The sequence below is a fragment of the Mustela nivalis genome (assembly GCF_964662115.1).
Source record: "Mustela nivalis genome assembly, chromosome: 18".
In the NCBI taxonomy this organism is placed as follows: domain Eukaryota; kingdom Metazoa; phylum Chordata; class Mammalia; order Carnivora; family Mustelidae; genus Mustela; species Mustela nivalis.
This window is the reverse complement of record NC_139037.1, coordinates 56,817,814-56,840,564: the sequence shown is the minus strand read 5'-3', so window position 1 is coordinate 56,840,564 and position 22,751 is coordinate 56,817,814. Positions and strand designations below refer to the sequence as shown.

The window sequence follows — 22,751 nt, the reverse complement described above, 5'->3', positions numbered from 1 at the left end:
GATGGAAGCCATCAGAGAAAAAACCACGGTGAACTCTCATCACCTTCTGGACCCCCCACCTGCCTCAGTGCCCACCTACCCCAACTTCCGAGCTGCGGTGCTCCTAGGCATGTGCTACTGCCTCCTGGTGGGCCCGGATTACCACCTCCCCAACACCCACGTTCCTGTGCCTTTAGGTGTCTCCTTGTCTATTGCATCATCCCATCCACATAAAACATGCTGGAACACTGTCCCTTTTCTTCCTTCTTTCCTCCCACCCTCCCTTCCTTCCTTCCTTCCATTCTTTCTTTCAAGTGGGCTCCATGGTGCCTGGGTGGCTCAGTTGGTTAGGTGACTGCTTTGGGCTCAGGTCATGATCCCAGGGTCCTGGGATAGAGCCCCACATCAGACTCCCTGCTCAGTGGGGAACCTGCTTCTCCCTCTTCCACTCCCCTGCTTGTGCTCTCTCTCTGTCAAATAAAGAAATAAAATCTTAAAATCAATCAATCAATCAATCAATAAATAAATAAAGTGGGCTCCATGCCCAGCCAACCTGGGACTCAAACTCACGACCCTGAGATCAAGACCTGAGCTGAGATCAAGAGTCGGTCGCTTCCGTGACTGAGCCACCCAGGCCCTTGTCCATTTTACAAACAATCCCCATCTCCCTGATCTCACATTCCCCTCCAGCTACTGCACTGTTCTCTCTTACAGCAACACTTCCTCCAAGGAGTTTCTAGGGGCTTGTGCCCTGATCCTCTCTCACAGGCTCTCCAGAAACCACTTCTGATGGGTCCGTGGAACGGACTCCACCCTCACCCCTCCACCGGCCCTGATCTGTCCCCCACTGACCCCGCTTTACCAAATCCAGTGGCCAAGTCTCTGCTCTTCTCGAATGTGATCACTCAGAAGCTTTTCTTTTCTTTCTGTTCCTCTTTTTTTTTTTTTAATTTTATTTATTTATTTGACAGAAAGATCACAAGGAGGCAGAGAGGCAGGCAGAGAGAGAGGGGGAAGCAGGCTCCCCGCCAAGCAGAGAGCCCAATGCGGGGCTCGATCCCAGGACCCTGGGATCATGACCTGAGCTGAAGGCAGAGGTTTTAACCCACTGAGCCACCCAGGTGCCCCCTTTCTGTTCCTTTTTAAAACTTTTTTTTATTTTTGAATAATCTCTACATCCAACATGGGGCTCAAACTCACAACCTTGAGATCAAGAATTGCAGACGGTCCCAACTGAGACAGCTGGGCACAGCTCTTTGTTTTCTTTTAAAATTTGAGGTATATTCACATGCCCTAAAATTCACCTTTTTTCAAGCACGCCATTCAGTCATTTTCCGTATACACACAAGATTGTGCAATCACCATCACCCCCTAACTCCAGACCATTTCCATCACCCCCAAAAAGGAAAACCCCTTATGTGTTGAGCAGTGACTCTCCTTCCTCCCTCCCCCCAGCCCCTGGCAACCACTAAATCTGCTTTCCATCTCTGTGCATCTGCTGCTTCTGGACATTTCATACCCATGGAGTTCTACACTATGCGGTCTTCTGTGTCTGGCTTCCCTCTTGCAAGGTTCACCCATGTTCAGTAGCATGTGTCCAGATTTCTTTCTTCTCTATGCAATAACATTGCATTGTACAGATACTTGTTTGTCCGTTCATCAGTTCATCAGGAGCATTTTTTAAAAGTCAGATTTTTGAGGCAGAATTCATATGCACTAAAACTCATCCTTTTGGGGGCGCCTGTGTGGCTCAGTCATTAAGTGTCTGCCTTTGGCTTGGGTCCTGATCCCAGGGTCCTGGGATTGAGCCCCGCATCGGGCTCCCCGTTCAGCGGAGAGTCTGTTTTTCCCTCTGACCCTCCCCCCATCTCATGCTCTCTCTCAAGTAAATAAATACAATCTAAAAAAAACACAAACAAGCCAAAAGCCACTACAAATAGCCACGTGTGAGTTTTTACCCCTTTTGCAACTGCAAGGTCAATTTCATTTATTTATTTTAAAACTGCTTTATTGAGATAGAATTCACATCCTAATGTCATTCACCTATTTACAGCGTACAGTTCGATGAGTTTTAGTATTTTCATAGAGACGTGCAACGATCACCACGACTAATTTTATTTTATTTTATTTTATTATTTTTTTTAAAGATTTTATTTATTTATCAGAGAGAGGGGGGGGGGAGAGAGCGAGCACAGGCAGACAGAATGGCAGGCAGAGGCAGAGGGAGAAGCAGGCTCCCTGCTGAGCAAGGAGCCCGATGTGGGACTCGATCCCAGGACGCTGGGATCATGACCTGAGCCGAAGGCAGCTGCTTAACCAACTGAGCCACCAGGCGTCCCACCACGACTAATTTTAGAACACTTTTGTCTCCCCAGAAAGAAGCCCCATACCCTTTAGCTATCAACCCCCAACTCCCGCTCCCCCGAACTCTAGTCAACCACTCATCTACTTTCTGTCCATTTGGATTTACCTCTTCTAGAAATCTCATATAAATGGAATCTTATGACACATGGTCTCTGGGGAGTAGCTTTTTTTCACTTGGCATAGTGTTTTGCAAGTTCAGACATATCGTACTGTGGTTCAATGCTCCATTCCTTTTTAATGGCTGAAGACCATTCCCTTGTGTGGCTATAGCATATCTTACTTGTCCATTCCTCGGTGTGGGGATGCCTGCATGGTCTCCACCTTTGGGCTGTTATGAATAATGCTGTTATGAATGTTCGCATACAAGATTTGGTGCAAGCATAAATGTTCATGTCTCTTGGGCTCCTGTAGAGATCACATCCATAAACGTTCTTTCTCCTGGGTAAACAGGTAGGAGTGGGATTGTTGAGTCATAAGGTCAGTGTAATGTTTAACTTTGAAGAACCTGGCTAACTGTATTCCAGAACAGCCAAACCATTTGGCCTTCCCACTAGAAACACCGAGCTCTGGATGCTCCAAGGGTTCACTGGTGTTTGGTATTTCTATTTTTTTTTTTTAAGATTTTATTTATTTATTTGACAGACAGAGATCACAAGTAGGCAGAGGGGCAGGCAGAGAGAGCGGAGGAAGCAGGCTCTCCGGGGAGCAGAGAGCCCAATGTGGGACTCAATCCCAGGACCCTGAGACCACGACCTGAGCCGAAGGCAGAGGCCCAACCCACTGAGCCACCCAGGAGCCCCGGTATTTCTAAATAAGCCATCCCAGGGCTTGCTTTGGCAGTGCACATGCTAGAAGTGGAAGGATCCAGATTAGTGTGACCCCTGTTCTGATGAGGGGGGGATAGTGATCTGAACAGCACCATCCACCTGAGCCCTCTTTCCCCTTGATTCAATCACGATGCCCTGGATGCTTTTCCTTCTTTCTCACTGGCTGTTCCTTCTCTGTTAAGCATCAATTTCACCTCTTCCTCCCCCATGATCCATCGGCAAATCGCTTCTCTCCCTTCGTGTCTATCCCCCTGGGTGACCTCAGAGAGCTCCTGGCAATAAATATGGTCAATGCTGGGGGGTGACTTTCAAAAGTCCATCTATGGCCCGGACGTCTCTCCTGAGCTCCAGACCCCCATAACCACGGCCGCCTCAGTGGAGACCCAAGAGTGCCAACTTGGCAAATTCTTCCCACTGCCTCTGCGCTCCTGGAAAAGGAGATTCTGGGGGTCCCAGATGCTCAGGCTGTCATATTGGGCAGCCTTGATTTCTCACCCAGCTGGTATCCAATTGTCAGCAGGACCTGATTCACCTTCAAAAGGTGCCCAAAGCTGCTCATGCCTCCTTCTTTCCGTTGTCTTGTCCCCCACCTTGGCCCATGCCAGTGTCCTCTTTAGCCTGGACTCTAGGAATCACCTCCTTGGCTTCTTGGCTCCTGCCCTTGACTTCTTCTTCTTCTTCTTTTTTAAGATTTTATTTATTTATTTGACAGACAGAGATCACAAGTAGGCAGAGAGGCAGGCAGAGAGAGAGGAGGAAGCAGGCTCCCCGCTGAGGAGAGAACCTGATGGGGGCTTGATCCCAGGACCCTGGGATCATGACCTGAGCAGAAGGCAGAGGCTTTAACCCACTGAGCCACCCAGGAGCCCCCTGCCCTTGACTTCTTGAAAGCAGATTTAACAGCTCATCGTCCCTCCTTGGCACAGGGCATTCCAGTGCCACATGGATGGTATGATTCTGTTTCAGTGGAATGTCCAGAACAGGCAAATTTACAGAGACAGAAAGAAGATTGGCAGGTTGGTAATTTTCCTAGAGCTGGGACAAGGTGATGGAGGGATTGAGGGGTGAGAGCTAATGATATTGGTTTCTTTTTGGGGTGATGAAAATATTCTAAAATTCACAGTGGTGACAGTAAAACAAGCCCATGAGTATACTGAAGACTGTTGAATTGTGCATTCAAAGTGGGTGATTTGTGTGGTATGTGAGTTATATCTCAGTAAAGTTGTTACTGCCCTTCCCCCAGACTCGCCAAACTCCTTCCTGTGGCTCTCATCTCACCCACAAAAAAAACCAGTGTCCCCACCACAGCTTGTCAGGCTCACTGCCACCTGCTTCCTCTCTCCCCCACCACCCACAATTCCTCTATTTTTTCTTTTCTTTTTTTTAAGATTGTATTTATTTATTTGACAAACAGAGATCACAAGTAGGCAGAGAGGCAGGCAGAGAGAGACGGAGAAGCTGGCTCCCTGCAGAGCAGAGAGCCGGATGTGGGGCTCAATCCCAGGACTCTGGGATCATGACCTGGGCCAAAGGCAGAGGCTTTAATCCACTGAGCCACCCAGGCGCCCCTAATTCCTCTATTTTCTGAGCACATCACCTCCACTGCCTCTTTTGCCCACTCTGATCCCACCATGCTGTCCTATTTGCATGTTCTGCCTCAGGGCCTTTGCACCTGCTATGCCTCTGCTTGGAACATTCGTCCCCTAAAATCTGCCATGGTTCATTCCCTTACCCCCCCTTTCTTTTCTTAAGATTTTATTTATTTATTTGACAGACAGAGATCACAAGCAGGTGGAGAGGCAGGTAGAGAGAGAGGAGGAAGCAGGCTCCCTGCTGAGCAGAGAGCCCAATTAGGGGCTCGATCCCAGGACTCTGGGATCATAACCTGAGCCGAAGGCAGAGGCTTTAACCCGCTGAGCCACCCAGGCGCCCTCCCTTACCCCTTTTGCCCTCAGCTCAGGGTCACCTCCTCCAGAGAGGCTTCCCTGACCAGCATCTAGAACAGCAGAGCCATCCCTGCCCCATTTTACTTGCCTCCACAACACTCCTGACTTTGTGACATACCCACTGTTGGCTTAACTAGGCATGGCCCCATCACCCTCAGGAGACCTATCCTGCTCATTGTGGTGCCCTCCCCATAGCTAAACAGTGATTGGCACAAAGCAGGTGCCCAAGAAACATTTGCTGAAAGCACACAACGTCCCATGTGTCCTTCCCTCTCTGAGCCTCAGGCCCAGGTGTCCACAGGCCTCCTGATGGCCTTTCCTGGATGACCCGCGGTCTCTCAGATTCACTCTAGGGATTGAGGGTGGCGCCCTCCCAAAACAGGTCCAGACCTGGGGCCCGTGGAAGTGACCCTATTTGGAAAACGGCTCTTTAGGGATGTAATTATGTTAAAGGACCTTGAGCTAAGATGGCACAGATTATGCTGGTGGGCCCTAAACCCAATGGCCAGTGTGCCTCCAAGAGAAAGGAGAGGGAGAGGTATGGGCCCAGAGTAAAGAGCCTGGGAAGAGGGCAGCAGAGATGGGGGTTGGTGTGTGGCCCCCACTCAGGGCATGTCAGGGGGGAAGAGGCAAGGAAAGATCCCCTCCAGTCCTGGGAGGGAGCCTGGCCCTCCTGATGCCTTGATTTCGGACTTCGGGCCCCCAGGATGGTGAGGGGCTCCATTTCTCATTTCACGCCGCCGGTTTTGTGGTCATGTGTCATGGTGACTGCGGGTAACCCACTCGCCAGGTCCTGATAACTGCAGCACGTTCCCCTGACCCACGCCCACCCCCTCACCCAGCTGCGTATCTGGGTCTCGTCCTGTGCCTCCAACCCCAGGTGGCCAGTTGCCTGTCCCTGTTGGTTGAAGCTGTAACGGGTTGTAGCGGCAGGAGAAACCGACACGCTGCTGTGACAGCCGTATCTGTGGAGGCGTCCCCTCTGCAGGCCAGATTCCCGCGTCTGAAATAATCATCAGTGTAACTAGCGCTCGCTGTCCCCTTTTGGGCCAAGCACACAGCAGGCACTTAATGTCTGTGGAGTGAATGTGTTCTGACTAACGCCAGGCACCTCCTAAACGTTCCGGGCATTATCTTCATGCTCGAGTGCACCCTGTGAGATCGAAACCGTTACCAACCCATTTTCAAGATGAAGACCGAGGCAAGAGGCCAGCCATCCAGTCTGGGGGTTAAAAATAATGAAGCCCGGGCTTCGAACAGACCTGGCTTTTCACCATGCTAGCGACATGACTTTGGCAAGTCTTTTCCTCTTCCTGAACTTCAGTGATCTCACCTGGAAAGTGGTGGGATCTCACCTGGAAAACGGTCCTTTCCTTGGGATCTTGTGAGGGTTTGGGGAGCTAATGCTTGGGAACGCTTGGTGCCGTCAGGGGCTGGCAGGAGTGTTGTTATTTTAGTGGCCAATACCTAGGGTCTAAATCCGTCCCCCATTTCAGGCTCAGGGGCTCTCTAGGGGCAGCAGCAGGTTTGAGCACTCTTGGGTGGCCGGCCTTCCCCACGCTGAGGGGTGTTTGTCCACCGGCTGACAGACACCCCGATGGCAGGGTGTCCCGAGGGCCTGCAGCTCCTAGGTCCGACTGGCCAGCACTCAGAGACACAGGCCGGGCGGGACCACGGGTTTATTGGGGGCTCCACACACGCACTCACAGCGTCACACGACAACGGCACGGTTACTCGGTTCACACGAGGTGGCCTCCGCCCGCAGCCGGGCCCAGAGGCAGTGGGGTGCAGTCCCCTCCCCAGTGGCCCAGGCCCAGCTGGGGCCTTCCTCCTGGCCTGGGGAGGGCAGGCGCTGGGCGGCCTCGGCCCGGAGAAGGGGGCGAGCAGGGAGCAGGGGCCGGGCCGGAGGGGCTGGCCGCCCTCACTCCAGGGACTGGAGCATCAGCAACTGTTTCAGCACCTTCGTCTGGCTGGTCTCGCGGATCTCGCCGGCCAGGAACATCTCGTCCACGACTGTGTAAACCTGAGCGAAGGGAGAGTGTGGGGAGACCCCGGCATGAGAGAGGGGTACCCCCCACCCACAACTCCCACCCCTGCAACGGATGCAGGTCTGGACCCCGGAAACCCTGCCCTCCTGGCGCCCTCCTCTTCCCCAGGGAGCCCACCTTGTAGAAATTGAACACCAGGTCCAGCTCACAGACATTGTGGAAGTACTCGTTTAAGACCTGGGGGAGAAGGCAGAGACGGTGAGAGCTGGGCAGAGGGAGACGCTCTGGATGGGGGCCAAGGTCACCATCAGAAAGAGATGGCAGAAGACCAGAAGAGGGACCAAGAGGAACTGAGGGAGGGGGAGGGAGAAGGAAGAGACAGTGTGATGAAGACAGTCAGAGGCAGAAACAAGAACAAGGATGATCAGATAGCAGCCGAGGAGGGCAGAAAAGACAGACCGGACAGAGGAGGAGAGACAAAGAGGCACCGTGTGCACACAGGGAAGCTGCCCTTGGGGGGGAGGTGAGGGGGCTGGGCAGGGTCTGTGCATTCTGCAGGGAGACAAGGCATGTTCCTGGCACCCCTGGGCCCCGGGGAGCCCATCCGCACACCTCCACGAAGTTGTGGATGGCCTCCAGGTAGGCCAAGTTGTTGTCGTTGACGTCCACGCAGATGCAGAAGTAGAGGCCGGCGTAGCGTCGGTAAATGATCTTGAAGTTCCGGAACTGTGGGGCAGAGAGGCTGTCAGCAACGGGGCATGCCCAGGACCCAGCGGGCTGGGGCAGGGTCCTTCACCCCACGTCTGGTCCCTGAGGCCCTGCTCTGTCTGGCCCTATGTGGGGGACACAGTGGTGACTGACACAGGCCTGGCCCTCCCCTGCCGGGGCTTCCGGTCCAGTGGAGAGACAGTCATCCTCTGTCATCACTAGTGTGGGCAGCTGACCCAGGAGGGCTTCCTGGAGGGGGGTTGGGGGGCATCCGGACTGAGACCTGGAGAAGGAATAGGAGTGCTCCAGGCTGAGGGAACAGCTTATGAGAAAAAGCCTGGAGCTGAGAGGGAGCTGGGCTGTTCCATGACACCCACCATGGCTCCCTGCTTGTCGCCTCTAGAGAAAGTCGAAGTCCTTAGCCAGGAACTAACATGCCATCAACGCACAGACGCCACCTGTGAGGCAGGCTCTGTGCAGAGCAGTGTGGTCACGGCCTGGAACCAAGACAGGCCCAGCCCGACTTCGAACTGAGCTGTAATACAAAACAGAACTATTTCTACACTAACGAACACACACACAACCCAGGAATAAATACATATGGACCAAGGACGCAGACTCTAACCTTATGCACGTGGGGAAGAAGATTAAGAGACAGACATACAAACAGGCACGCTGGTTTGCTAAGCACAGTGTCTTTGGCTCAAATGGGCCAAGTCCCCCACGCTGGGTCTAGGCGAGCGCGCGTTTTGTCGCCACCTGATGGCAACGGGGCGAAAGTCAACATTAGTCCCTGATGTCTAGGCCTCTTTTTTTCTCCCCCTAGCTCATTCTGTTAATTTCTGCACTTTGAGGATGTTTTCTGACATTACTGTAGTAATTCCCCCACATAACCCATGGACTAATAAGCATGTATCAGGATGCAAACTCTACTTTTTTTTTGTTTAAGGCAGGCTCCACACTCAACATGGGGCTCAAACTCATGACCCTGAGATCAAGAATTGTGCACTCCACTGACAGAGCCAACAAGAAGCGCCTACTTTTTTTTTTTTTTTTTAACTGATACAGACACACAATAAAATGTTTGAAGGTCCCTGCTCTGGAGGAGAGGGTTTAAGGCAGGCTGAGAGGACAGGAAAATTATCTGGAGATGCCACCACCGACCTTGACAATGTCATAGCTGACCCTGAGCAGCGCTCCATTTTTTTTTTAAACTTGAAATTCTCCCTCTCCCACTATCACCCTCCCTGCTTGTCCCAACACCTTGGTTGTCAATTTGCGGGCTTCTCAGACCTTCCTGGCTTCTCTGGCTACATAGTCTCAGATAAGTCTCTTCCTGCAGGCTGGGGCAGGTCACCCTTCCGTCCCCCCACCTGCCATTGTGTCCATGTCCCCAGGCGTCACTGCCTGGGGATGGGTCGGTCTCTTCATTGGACTGTGAGCTGGGGCTGTCATCACTGTGTCCCCAGCAGGACCCTGCACAAGAAGGGGTCCACACCCTGATCCCCAGACTCTGTGGACGGGATAACTTACATGGCAAAAGGGGACTGTGCAGGTGTGACTCAGCTAAGGATCTTGAGATGTGGGGGGGGGACCCTGGATCTTCCAGATGGGCCCAGAGTAATCACAAGGGTCCCCATTAGGGAAAGAGGAAGACAGGAGAGTGCAGCTCAGAGAGAGAGGTTTCAAGAAGCAGGTGAAGGCAAGGAAACAGACGCTCCCCAGAGCCGGCAGAGGGAACCCGGCCCTGCTGACCCATTTCGGACACTTGCTCTCAAGAACCGTTTATGACGACGAATCCGTGTTGATCTGAGTCACTATGTTTGTCGTTATCAGTTAGCACAGCAATACAGGAGGTAACAGGTACTAAGGGATGTGTACGAGTGAACAAATGAGAGGCAGAAAGTCTGGGTGGCCTAGGCCTTTCTCGCTGGCCACTCATCCTTCGGTTTTGCTCTCACAAGCCCTCTTCCAGGAAGCCTGCCCTGACCTCAGTCTTTTTTTTTTTTTTAAAGATTTTATTTATTTATTTGACAGAGATCACAAGTAAGCAGAGAGGCAGACAGAGAGGGGGGAAGCAGGCTCCCTGCCGAGCAGATAGCCCTGGGATCATGACCTGAGCTGAAGGCAGAGGCTTTAACCCACTGAGCCACCCAGGCGCCCCCTGACCTCAGTCTTGTAAGAGAGACATTATTTCGTGTCTCCTCCTCCTAACAGTCCCCAGTTCTCTCTTGACCCCTGCAGCATTCCCTCCGCCGGGAAGCCCTCCTGGACCCTCAGGCTGAGTCAGGTGCCCTCCCCCCACCCCGCCACTCCATCCCAGCCCTACCCTCTCCGGGTCATCATGAATGAGTGATGGCCTGGCATTGCGAGGAACCTGAGATCTGCGTGTCAGGCCCCCATTGGACGTTCTCATCTAACCAGCTTGCCTCACTGACCCGCTCCTGGTCCCTCGGCACTCGGTGTAGGAGGCCACATGGCGCTAGTGCCAGGACACCCCAGGGCAGTGGGCCTGCTCACTCTGCCAGCTCACCCCTCCCAACCCTGCTCCCCACAAGGCCCCTCATTCCATCCTCCTCCTGGAAACCTCTTTCTCTTTTTCTTTCTTTCTTTCTTTCTTTCTTTCTTTCTTTCTTTCTTTCTTTCTTTCTTTCTTTTTAAGATTTTATTTATTTGATGACAGAGATCACAAGTAGGCAGAGAGAGAGCAGAGGAAGCAGGCTCCCTGCTGAGCAGAGAGCCCGATGCGGGGCTCGATCCCAGGACCCCGCGATCATGACCTGAGACAGAGGCAGAGGCTTAACCCACTGTGCCATCCCTGATGGAAATCCTTTTCTCTAGGCTGTTGGGACCCCCCCCCCAGTCTGCTGGTTTTTCTCTACCTCCTCACCTCCCACCTCTAGACATGGCTGCTCTTCTCTCCGTTGCTCCCCTCTGCCGATTGTCCCTCCCCTCGTGAGTCCCATGACCTTCCTTGTTCCCTGTGTACAGAATCTTCCACATCACAGCATCCCGCCCCCTCTCTGCACTCGGCCTCACTACCCCCTCCCGGCTTCTCAGCCGGGGTGTGAACAGATGCCTCACTCCTGGTCTTCATCCTCAGCTTGCTCTTCCCTAAATTGGCCCATGTCTTCCCTCTGCTCAAAAGACTCCCAAGGCTGCCACCTCACTCACAAGAACTCTGGTCCTCCCTGCAGCCCACGAGGCCCTCTGCCATCTGTCCCTGGTATCTCCTTGACTGTGTCAGCCCCCCTCTCTGGCTTACAGCACCTTAGCCATGCTGGCCTTCTTACTACTCCAGGAATGCCCCAGTATGTTCTCACCTCAGGACCTTTGCACTTGCTGTTCCCTAAGTCTGGGGTGCTCCTTCTCAGATATCCTCTCCTTCTGCTCTTCCAACTCCTTTAGGCCTTGGCTCCACTGTTACCTTTCGCAGACTTACTATAGAAATCACTCACACCTGCATACCAACCCCCCAGTGCACGCACCCCAGTCCCTCCATCTCCTGGAGCGGCTGCTTTTTCTCCCTGGCACCTCTCACCACCTACTAGACACTGTCTTTACTTTCAGTCTCCCTCCGACCAGAACATCAGCTCTCCCAGGGCAGGGACCCGTGCCTAGAACAGTGCCTGCTATACAGCAGACACCCAACAAATGTCTGTTGGATTTATGGGACAACCAGCCCAGCTGATGCCATGTAAATTAAAGGCAGAGCCTTCTTGATTTAAAGGGACCAGAGAGGGGCAGCTGGGTGGCTCAGGCAGTTAAGCGTCTGCCTTCAGCTCAGGTCATGATCCTGGAGTCCTGGGATAGAGCCCCGAGTCCAACATCAGGGCTCCTGCTCAGCAGGGAGGCCGCTGCTCCCTCTGCCTGCAGCTCCCCCTGCCTGTGTTCTCCCTCTCTCTGACAAATAAATATAAAATCTTAAAAACAACAACAACAACAACAGATGAATAAATAAATAAAAGCATGTTGAGGGAATGGACATAGGAAGGAAAGAGGGTCTGAGGGGTTGCAGCGGTCAGAGGCCGGGCAGAGGAAAAAGGCAAGTGGGGACTGAGGGCAGGGCCTCACCTCCACAAAGTTGGTGTGTTTGGCATCTCGGACAGTGACCACGGCGTGCACCTCCTCGATCAGCTTCTGTTTCTCGTCATCATCGAACTGCATGTACCACTTGGCCAGGCGCGTCTTGCCCGCCCGGTTCTGGATGAGGATGAAGCGGATCTGGGGGTGAGGAGGAGGAAGAGGAAATGAGAGCAGCCAGGACAGCTGCTGGCCCACCCAACGGCCCTGCCCAGCCCCGCTGGGTAAGTAGGGTCCCCACCCTCCAGCTCTCGACTTCTCCACCAAGCCTGAGGCCAGTCCGGCTGGCTGGCCACCTACTCTCGCCCCAGGTCCCAACACCCCAGGAGAATGACTGCTTCCACACGTCAACTCCCCTGTCAGCTCCAGGGCCCTGAGGCCGGGGCTCCACTATCCTCTGCTTGACCCTGGACAAAGGGTCCGCCCCCTTCAGGTCAGTTTCCCCACCAGCAAAATGAGTTCCCTTAGAGGATCCACCTCTAAGTAGACGCTTAAGACTGAGCCACCCAGGCATTCCCCTGGCAGGGTGTCGTGCAGGTTAAAATGTTTATAAACTTAATTCAGTAGCTGGCACACAGCAGGCACTCAATAAATGTTTGAGTTTCACAGACGCCTGGCTGGCTCAGTCCGAGAAGCCTGTGAGTCTTGATCTCGGGGTGTGAGTTCGAGCTCCGTGTTTGGTGTAGAGATGACTTAAATAAATAAGTAAAAACTTAAAAAAAAACTGTTTGAATTTCAGACTTCTTCCGTCTGAACCCCGGAGAGCCCCCTTTTTCCTCTTTTTACTTACCAATTCTTAAAAATTCACCTTTTGGAGATGTATACAGTTCAGTGGATTTTCATATACTCATACACTTGTGCAAAAATCACTACTAATTCCAGAATATTTTCATCACCCCACAAAGAAACCCCATCCATTAATAGCCACTCCCCTTCCCCCCCAACCCCATCCCCTGGCAACCAATAATGTTTCTGTCTCCATGGCTATACCTGTTCTGGACATTTCATATAAACAGAATCATGTAATACATGGCCTTTTGGCTTCTTTCACTGGGCAACGTTTTCTTTCTTTTTTTTTTTTTAACTTTTTTTTTAAATTAATTTATTTATTTTCAGAAAAAACAGTATTCATTATTTTTTCACCACACCCAGTGCTCCATGCAATCCGTGCCCACTATAATACCCACCACCTGCTACCCCAACCTCCCACACCCCCACCACTTCAAACCCCTCAGATTGTTTTTCAGAGTCCATAGTCTCTCATGATTCACCTCCCCTTCCAATTTACCCCAACTCCCTTCTCCTCTCTAACACCCCTTGTCCTCCATGATATTTGTTATGCTCCACAAATAAGTGAAACCATATGATAATTGACTCTCTCTGCTTGACTTATTTCACTTAACTTTTTTTTTGTTTGTATTTTTTTCACTTAACTTTTTAAAAAAAAAAATATTTTATTTATTTATTTGACAGAGGGAGATCACAAGTAGGCAGAGAGGCAGTTAGAGAGAGAGGAGGAAGCATGCTCCCCGCCGACCAGAGAACCCGACACGGGGCTCGATCCCAGGACCCTGGGATCACAACCCGAGCAGAAGGCAGAGGCTTTAACCCACTGAGCCACCCAGGCGCCCCTGGGCAATGTTTTCTAAGTTCAACCACATTGCAGCTCGTGTCTCTGCTTCCTTTCTTTCTATGGCAGAATTACGTTCCTCTGGATAGACCAGTTTTGTTTATCCATCCATCAGGAGACGGACGTTTGGGTCATTTCCCCTTTTTGGTGACTGTGAATAAGGCTGCTACAAATATTCATGTACAAGCTTCTACCTGGACATGTGTTTCCAGTTCTCCTGGCTACATACCTAGGAGAATTGCTGCGCCATACAGTAACGGTACGTCTAATTTTTTCAGCCACTGCTAAACGGTTTCCCAAAGCACCTGTCACTTCTCAAGAGATGTAACTGTTTGGTGCGACAAGATAAAAACAAGAGATGAAAGGTATCCGGATCGGTGCCTGGCTTAGATCACACGCTCCGTGTTAGCTGTATCTATCAGCAGTGAGGGCTAGGAAATTTGTTTTTATGATTCTGAAAAGCCAGGTCAACCCTCCAACTATGAACAGGGAACAAGTTAATGCCAAAGTGCTTAGCACAGCGCCCATTACATCCTGATCGTTCCGTACAATGCACTATGGTGACAGAGACACATTTGTCCAAGTGGCTAAGCACAGAGACTCTATGAGCCTGAATGGATCCTAGCACTCCTGGCTGTATGTCCTTGGGCAAGTCACTCAGCCTCTCTGGGCCTCAGTTTCTCCTTCTGCATAATGGACATAAGGAGAACACCTTCCTCATAAGACAGTCCCACGGGTTAATAAAATGTAAGGGGTGTATCACAGTGACCAGCATATGCTAAATGTCACAGAAGTATTCCTTCTTAGCGGTATTATAATTCACCATCATTTGACTTTAAGAAAAACAAGGCCGGGGGTGCCTGGGTGGCTCAGCTGGTTAAGCGTCTGCCTTTAGCTCAGGTCATGATCCTGGCGGAGTCCTGGGATTGAGCCCCTAATGGGGCTCCCTGCTCAGTGGGGGGTCTGCTTCCCCCTCCCCTCAATCCTGCTCTCTCTTTCAATAAATGAACAAAACCTGAAGAAGAAGTAGTAGTAGTACTACTACTAGTAGTAGAAGAAAACCAAGGCCCAAGTTCACCCAGTTAGGAAGCCTGTCTCTGGGCCTAGTTCTGTTTGAAACGGGCATGTGTTTACCGATTTAAAGAAAGCAAGGCTCAGAAAAAGGAAGTCTCGCAGCCACAAAGCATAACTGGAAGTCCAAAGGCTTTGCTCAGGACCCCCTTACCCTGGCTTACCCTCTGGGAGCCCCTACTTATTCCTGGAGTCCACTCTCTTTCCTAAGCCTCATTCTCCCATATTCTATCCCCCCTCCCCCAACCAATCAAGCAGGACAGGAACAGGATATTACACTCTCCTTCCAAGAACCCCTTCTGCTGAGCCATGGAAAACCACTTCCCACCAGGCCAGGGATCCTGGGTAGGAAGGGAAAGGGCACTGGCCTGGCAGGGGTGTGGTGAGTGGGGAGGGAGGACCCCCACCAGGATGCCACAACCTGGGGGCAGAGTCAGAAACATAAGGAGCATATGGAAGGAGACCCAAAAGGTTTGAGGGAGAGCCCTGCTTCTTACCAGCAAATTCCCTTGTAACACCTCTTCCTGTTTTTTCTCCCAGTTAGAATCTCTCCATCTCTGGGAATCTACCCTGAGAGGTCCCTTCCCTCCTGCGGCTTCACCCCTCTGATGTTCCCTCTGGATGCCTCCTAACCCTCCCTGTCTCCAAGCCCCCTCCCCTCATGTTGTTCCCCTTGACTTCCAATTTCTGGGTTTCAATCCCCTCTCTCATGCCTTAGAAGGCCTTTTACTTGGGATATCACTCCTCTGATGCCAAGGCCATCTCCCCTGTTCCAAAGGTCACATGTTGCCTTCAAGGACCCTGTTTGTGGGGGAGATTCCCTCCTTGTTCTGAAACCCACCACCATTCTTCTCTTTTTCCAGCTCCCTTCCAAGAATCCTTGCTTTTGGTCCAAAGACCCATCCTGGGCCAGGGGCGGGGGTGGGGGCAGATCCAAAGCCCAGTCCCTGCTCCAGAAACTCCATCCCATCTCTCCAACTTCCATGCTTGCTCCCTACCCAAGGCACCTCTTCTTGTAAAGACCTATTCCACTGCTTCCCATCTGTTTCAAATATCCACTCCCTACCTCCAAGCCTTCTCCCACTTTGCGGCACACTTCCCCTGATTCTAAAGCCCCATTCCCTATGGTAACCTACTTCCCGTCTGCAGTGCCCAGTCTCGACCCTTGAGATTCTCTTTCTCACCGGCAATACCCCGCCCGTTTCAACACACCCTCTGCCTTCGATGTCAGCTTCCGGCTTCTAAAGACCCCTTCTCTCCAGTCCCAGTGTCTCCCATTCTTCTCCAACTATCCTGCCAGACTCCAAGAGAGCCTGGCAGAAGAGCCTCTTCTCTTGAGACGCCTTTTTCTTGGGACGCCCCCTCCCCATTTCCAACCCCCCCCCCCCACCTCCGAGATCCCGCTTCTCGAGTTGCCTCCCCACTTCAACCCCCATCCTGTCAGTCATCTCCAATGTCTCCCTCCCGCACAGCCCTCTCCCCTCGGTACCCCGTCTCTAATGTCCTCTGGCTTCGAGGCCCCCGGTGCACTCCTGCGCCCGGAATCACCATCCAGCTTCCCCCTTCCCGGGCCTCTGGTCGGCCCCAATCCTGAAAGCCCGCGCCCGGCCCAAACCATCGCACCACGGCAGGGGAAGTTTGTCAGTACCCGACCGAGCCTTCAGTACCTGCACGTGGACCCACCCTCCGCCCAGCCCCCACGTGGGCGCGCCCCCCCGTTACCATGGCGACCCCCGTCTGGACCCCAGCGGCCCCGGTCCCGCGGCTCCTGGGCAGCTCCGGCTCTCGCAGCAGTTAGTGGACCCACGACTAGAGCGGACTTCCGGCAGAAGAACTCGCCCGCCCTCTCGCGCACAGGTCACTGGGAACTGTAGTCTCAAGGATGCGTTCGCTCCGCCGGGCAGCAAGCCTGGGAAAAGAGCCGGTCCCGTTTCCCAACCTGCCCCGCGACTGTCCTTTTCCCACCACACGGTACTGACCCTGAATGCATGCCGGGAGTTGGGGGTGAAAGTCTCTTCCCGAGGACTACAATTCACGACATGCGTGACAGCCAGCAACGGAATGTTGCATTCTGGGAAATGTAGTTCCTCTAGACGGGCGTCCACCCGTACTCCCCAATCCGGCCCCTCCATGCCGCTCCCCCGGCCCCCCCTCCCATGCCGCCCCATCCTCCCAAGGCGAGAAGGGCATGCTGGAAATAGTAGTTTATTTTATTTTATTTTTAAAAAATTTTTTAAAAAGATTTTATCTATTTGACAGACAGAGATCACAAGTAGGCAGAGAGGCAGGCGGGGGAAACAGGATCCCTGCTGAGCAGAGAGCCCGAGAGCCGCAGAGCCCCAGAGCCCCAGAGCCCGTTGAGGGTCTTCATCCCAGGATTTTGGGATCATGACCTGAGCGGAAGGCAGAGCCATCCAGGCGCCCCTGGAAATAGTAGTTTAAAGTAAGAAATTGTGCTGTGGGAGCTCTAAAGGTAAGTCTTTAGGTACTCACCTAGTGCTTTGTTTAAAATATGTTGTGCGTTTCCCTGTGGATGATGGACAGTGGGTTAAGAGAACGTTTTCGAGAGTCAGAACTGCGTACAAATCCTCCCATTGCAATTCCTAGCTGGGGGACTTTGGGACAACTCCCAATCTTAGTTCAATTTCTTCATCTGTAAAGCGGAGGGATCAAGGGGTCATGTCGGTAGGGTTGTTTTAAAGCTTCTCTAAGTTTCCAAAGTACTTATCCATTGTGTTTGACATAGAGCAAGAGCCCAATAAATACTAGTTAATATCATGAAAGATCATTATTAACATACATCAGATAGTAGGGGGGCTTCTTACATCTATCCAGAAGGTACAGTTGTCTCCTTTCAGTTACTCGAATAGGCCAAATGCTTTCCTAACTCAGCGACTTTTTGTTTTGCGCTTTCCCCTAGAAAGCCTTCCCTCATTCATTCTGTGGTTGGCCCCTTTTCTCCCTTTACCTTAAACACCACTTCCACAGACCTATATAGAGGATCCTTCATACAAAGGTCCCCATCTCCCACCCCCAAAATTCTATGGGTTAGTTTGATTTTCTCATAGTGTCACTGGGGAGATCCCATGACCCCCTGAAGCTCAAGAAACTCCTAGAATCTTCTGCCTAACTCTCAATTTCATCCTTTAGATACTAACTAAAGAATAAAGAATTGCTGGAAGAGGAAAAGAAATATTTGAGAACTGGGGCACCTGGGTGGCTCAGTCAGTTAAGCATCTGTCTTTGCCTCTGGTCATGATCCCAGAGGCCTGGGATCAAGCCCTGCTTGGAGCTCCCTGCTGGACGGAGAGCCTGCTTCTCCCTCTCCCAGTCTCCCTGCTTGTAAAAACAATTTTTAATTATTTTACTTGGGGTGTGTTTGATGTATGTTGTCTACATCTCCCATTAGGTGGTTGAGGGCAGGGACCCTGTGTATTAGTATATCTACATCATCTAGAACATGGTAACTTGATAAGCACTCAATAAAATATCACTATTAATACCAAGGACAGGGGCACCTGGGTGGCTCAGTGGGTTAAAGCCTCTGCCTTTGGCTCAGGTCATGATCTCAGGGTCCTGGGATCCAGCCCCGCATCGGGCTCTCTGCTCAGAAGGGAGCCTGCTTCCCCTCTGTCTCTGGTTGCTGCTCTGCCTACTTGTGATCTCTCTCTCTCTCTGTCAGATAAATAAATAAAATCTTAAAAAAAATACCAAGGACAGACTTAACCCTAATAAAAACAAAGCATATCATAGAACAATGTAAATTAAAAGTACAGTATTAACAGAAGAACCAACACATAGCTATGGAATTATTGCAAGGGCAAAAAAGGGTTAGGGATCATTTCTGTTTTGTGCATTGCTCTAAGAGGGTTGGGACTGAGATAAGGTAAACAGTGTGCCCAGGGTGTAAAATTTAAAAAGGCACTCACAGGACGCCTTGGTGGCTCAGTGGGTTAAAGTCTCTGCCTTCGCCTCAGGTCATGATCTCAGGGTCCTGGGATCGAGCCCCACATCAGGCTCTCTGCTCGTCAGGGAGCCTGCTTCCTCCTCTCTCTGCCTGCTTCTCTGCCTACTTGTGATCTCTGTGTCAAATAAATAAATAAAATCTTTTTAAAAGTAATAAATAAATAAAAAGGCACTCACTCCTTGGGACTTACCCAACTCTTGCATGAGTTTGAAAGTGAGAATCTCCTTGAAATTTGTTCCCTGGACACCTCACTTGCCTTACCTTAGTTCCAACCCTGATTTCTAGTGCTCAGCTTAGAGCCTGGCACAAGTCTGGTGTTCAGCAAACATTTACTGACTGACTGACTGACTGAATGAATGAATGAATAGATATAAAAAAACAGACACTCTCTCCACCCTGACAACATTCATGACAACACAACATTCATGGTCCTGCAGAGGAAGTAAATGTAAAGGACATTATACAAATAAATTTTAAAATTACTTAGCAAACAATAAATATTTCTTATCTCACACCGTTTCTGTGGGTCAGAAATTTGGGAGCAGTTTAACTGGGTGGTTCAGGCTTGGAAACTCTCATGAAGTTGCATTCAAGGCATCAGCTCTGGGAGAACCTGAGTGGCTCAGTCCGCTAAGTATCCAGCCCCAGTCTGCTTGTCCCTCTGCTTCTCGCCCTACCTCTCCCCTTGCTCATGCTGGTGGTGTGCTCTCTCTATATATAAAATAAATAAATAAAATCTTAAAAAAAAAAAAAGACATAAGCTGGGAATGCAGTCATTTGAAGACCTGAAGAAGGATCTTTCTTCTAGATGGCTCACTTCTGATGCTGGCTGGTTAATGCTGGCTCTTTTCTTTCTTTCTTTTTTAGATTTTATTTATTTATTTGACAGAGAGAGAGAATGAGTGAGCTCACACAAGCAAGGAAAGCTGCAGAGGGAGAGGGAGAAGCAGGCTGCCTACTTATCAGGGAGCCCGGTGCATGACTTAGTCCTAGGAGCCTGGGATTATTATAATTTTATTTTAAGATTGTATTTATTTATTTGACAGAGAGACAGAAAGAGAATACAAGCAGGGGGAGTGGGAGAGGGAGAAGCAGGCCTCCCGCTGAGCAGAAAGCCCTATGCAGGACTCAATCCCAGGACCCTGGGATCATGGCCAGAGCCAAAGGCAGACGCTTAACTGACTGAGCCACCCAGGCACCCCTAATGCTGGCTTTCGACAGGAGGGCTCAGTTCTTCACCAAGTGGACCTGTCCACAAGGACATTTGAGTGTCCTCACGTGGCAGCTATTTTCCCCCTAATGATCCAAGAAAGGGCAAGGCCAAAGCAGCAATATCTTCTATGACCTTGCCTCAGACGTCACATCCTCTCATTTCTGCCATATCTTGCTGGTACACAGATCAGCCCTATCCTATACAGGAAGGGACATGAATATCGGGTGAGGATTGTTGCAGCTCATCCTAGAGGCCTGGATGCCACAGCCGCTTATAGAAGAGGCATCTGACCCAGCTGAAATGTTAGGGACAGCTTCTCCAGAGGGAGTGGCATTTGAGCTGAGATCAGAAGATGAGTGGAAATTAACCAAACAATGACTAATGTTGCAGGGTATAGAGTCTCCCTCTCTCTCTCTCTCTCAGGCAAATAAATAAATAAAATCTTTTTTAAAAAAGATTTTATTTGGGGCGCCTGGGTGGCTCAGTGGGTTAAGCCGCTGCCTTCGGCTCAGGTCGTGATCTCAGGGTCCTGGGATCGAGTCCCGCATCGGGCTCTCTGCTCAGCAGGGAGCCTGCTTCCCCCTCTCTCTCTGACTGCCTCTCTGTCTACTTGTGATCTCTGTCTGTCAAATAAATAAATAAAATCTTAAAAAAAAAAGATTTTATTTGTTTATTTGAGAGAGAGAGAGCACACGTGGGAGGAGGAGCAGAGGAAGAGGGAGAAGCAGACTATTCACTGAGCAGGGATCCCCATGTGGGACTCGATCCCAGGACCCTGAGATCATAACGTGAGCCAAAGGCAGCTACTTCCACCAACTGAGCCACTCATATGACCTGGAAACATTTTTATTTTATTTATTTTTTAAGAGATTTTATTTTGTTTGACAGACAGAGATCACAAGTAGGCAGAGAGGCAGGCAGGGAGAGAGGAGGAAGCAGGATCCCTGTGGAGCAGAGAGCCCAATATAGGGCTCGATCCCAGAACCCTGAGATCATGACCCAAGCCGAAGGCAGAGGTTTTAACCCACTGAGCCACCCAGGCGCCCCTGGAAACATTTTAAATAAATAACATTATTTATGTTTAATATTTTAACCCACTGAGCCACCCAGGCACCCCTGGAAACATTTTTAATAAATAACATTATTTATTTTTAATATTTTATTTATTTATTTGACAGAGAGAGATCACAAGTAGGCAGAGAGGCAGGCAGAGAGAGAGAGGAGGAAGCAGGCTCCCTGCCGAGCAGAGAGCCCGATGCGGGACTCAATCCTAGGACCCTGAGATCATGACCTGAGCCGAAGGCAGTGGCTTAACCCACTGAGCCACCCAGGCGCCCCAAGGATTTTATTTTTAAGATATCTCTACAACCAACGTGGGGCTCAAACTCACAAACCCGAGGTTAAGAATTGTGTGCTCTACTGACGAAGCCAGCCAGGCGCTCCTGTTGGAACCATTTTAAATTAGTTGCAGACATTGTGCCCTTTCATCACAAAAGGCTTCGCACTTCAATATGTTCCTCTTAAAAACAAGGACTTCTTCTTAACCTCCTCCATAACAACACAATTATCACATCAGGGAATCTGACCTTAATACTACACTATTATCTAATATAGGTCAATATTAAAATATCCCTGTTCATCCCATAATATACCTTATAGGTCCCTTCCTTCCTTCCCTTCTTCCTTCCTTTCTTCCTTCCTCTTTCTTTCTTCCTCTGTCTTCCTCCTTCCTTCCTCTTTCTCTCTTTCTCTCTTTTTTTCATTCATTCTCAGTAGGCTCCACACACAGCATGGAGCCCAGTGCAGGGCTTGAACTCATGAGCCTGAGATCAAGACCTAAGCTGAGATCAAAAGTTGGATTCTTAGGGGTGCCTGGGTGGCTCAGTCAGTTAAGGGTCTGCCTTTGGCTCATGTCATGATCCCAGGGTCCTGGGATCTAGGCCAGCATTAGGCTCCCTGCAGGGAGCCTGCTTCTTCTTCTGCCCCTCACCCTGCTTGTGTTCCCTCTCTCACTGTATCTCTTTCTGTCAAATAAACTAAAAAATAACATCTTAAAAAATACTTTTGTGCATCAAAAGACACTATCAAGAGAGTACATGGGGCTCCTGGGTGGCTCAGGTGGTTGGGCGGCTGCCTTCAGCTCAGGTCATGATCCTGGAGTCCCAGGATTGAGTCCCGCATTGGGCTTCCGGCTCCACGGGGAGTCTGCTTCTCCCTCTGACCTCCTCTCTCATGCTCTCTCTCTCTATCTCTCTAATAAATAAATTAAAATATTTTAAAAAATTTTTAATTAATTTATTTGACAGAGAGAAAGATCACAAGTAGGCAGAGGGTCAGCCAGAGAGAGGTGGGGGAAGCAGGCTCCCTGTTGAGCAGGGAGCCCCATGCGGGGCTCCATCCCAGGACCCTGGGAACATGACCTGAGCTGAAGGCAGAGGCTTAACCCACTGAGCCACCCAAGGGCTCCAATAAATAAAATCTTAAAAAGAGAGAGAGATAGAGAGTGCAAAGACAACCCACAGAATGGAAGAAAATATTTGTAGAGCATCTATTTAATAAGGGATTGATATCTAGAATATATGAAGAACTCCTACCACTCCACAACAACAAACCTCAATTCAAAAATGGGCAAAGGACCTGAATGGACATTTCTCCAAAGAAGATATACAAATGGCGAATAAGCATAGGAAAATATGCTCAACATCACTAGTCTTCAGGAAAATGCAAATGATAGTCCCAATGAGATACCACTTCACAGCTTTTAGGATGGCTATGATCAAAGAAAACAAGCACAAAAAGCAATAACAAGTGTTGGCAAGGATGTGGGAAAACTGGAACCCTTGTACATTTCTGGTAGGAATGGAAAATGGTACTGCCACTCTGGAAAACAGTTTGGTGGTTCCACAAAAAGTTAAATGCAGAATTGCTACATGATACAGCAATTTTATGTCTAAGTATATATTACAAGTAACTGA

At 50.4% G+C, this 22,751-nt stretch overlaps 1 protein-coding gene and 1 long non-coding RNA gene across 3 annotated transcripts in view; both read right to left on the bottom strand.

The window, feature by feature from the left end:
• Positions 1-6,780: 6,780 nt before the first annotated feature.
• On the bottom strand, positions 6,781-16,609 carry AP2S1 (adaptor related protein complex 2 subunit sigma 1). Of its 2 annotated transcripts, XM_082710611.1 has the most exons (5): positions 16,319-16,609; positions 11,887-12,036; positions 7,717-7,830; positions 7,282-7,341; positions 6,781-7,139 (listed from the first exon to the last, which is right to left on the bottom strand). In XM_082710611.1, exons 1-5 carry the CDS (start codon positions 16,319-16,321, stop codon positions 7,038-7,040), a joined length of 429 nt encoding a protein of 142 aa, XP_082566737.1. In that variant the 5' UTR covers positions 16,322-16,609; the 3' UTR covers positions 6,781-7,037. The 2 variants fall into 2 exon arrangements, with proteins under 2 accessions (XP_082566737.1, XP_082566738.1); XM_082710612.1 differs by lacking the exon at positions 7,717-7,830 and having other exon boundaries at positions 16,319-16,471.
• A 3,822-nt stretch (positions 16,610-20,431) lies between these two features.
• Positions 20,432-22,751, bottom strand: part of LOC309853009 — an 83,703-nt gene continuing 81,383 nt past the window's right edge. The window contains exon 4 of the long non-coding RNA XR_014305490.1: positions 20,432-20,551. This is a non-coding gene — a long non-coding RNA (uncharacterized lncRNA). The remainder of the gene's footprint in view (positions 20,552-22,751) is intronic.

What these genes read in the sequence shown, in the direction of transcription:
- AP2S1 (XM_082710611.1), bottom strand. An exon ending in AACACACCAACTTTGTGGAG is followed by an intron (nt 7,831 to 11,886) that starts GTGAGGCCCTGC and finishes TCTGCCCCACAG; the next exon opens with TTCCGGAACTTCAAGATCAT. An exon ending in CCATCCACAACTTCGTGGAG is followed by an intron (nt 7,342 to 7,716) that starts GTGTGCGGATGG and finishes CTTCTCCCCCAG; the next exon opens with GTCTTAAACGAGTACTTCCA.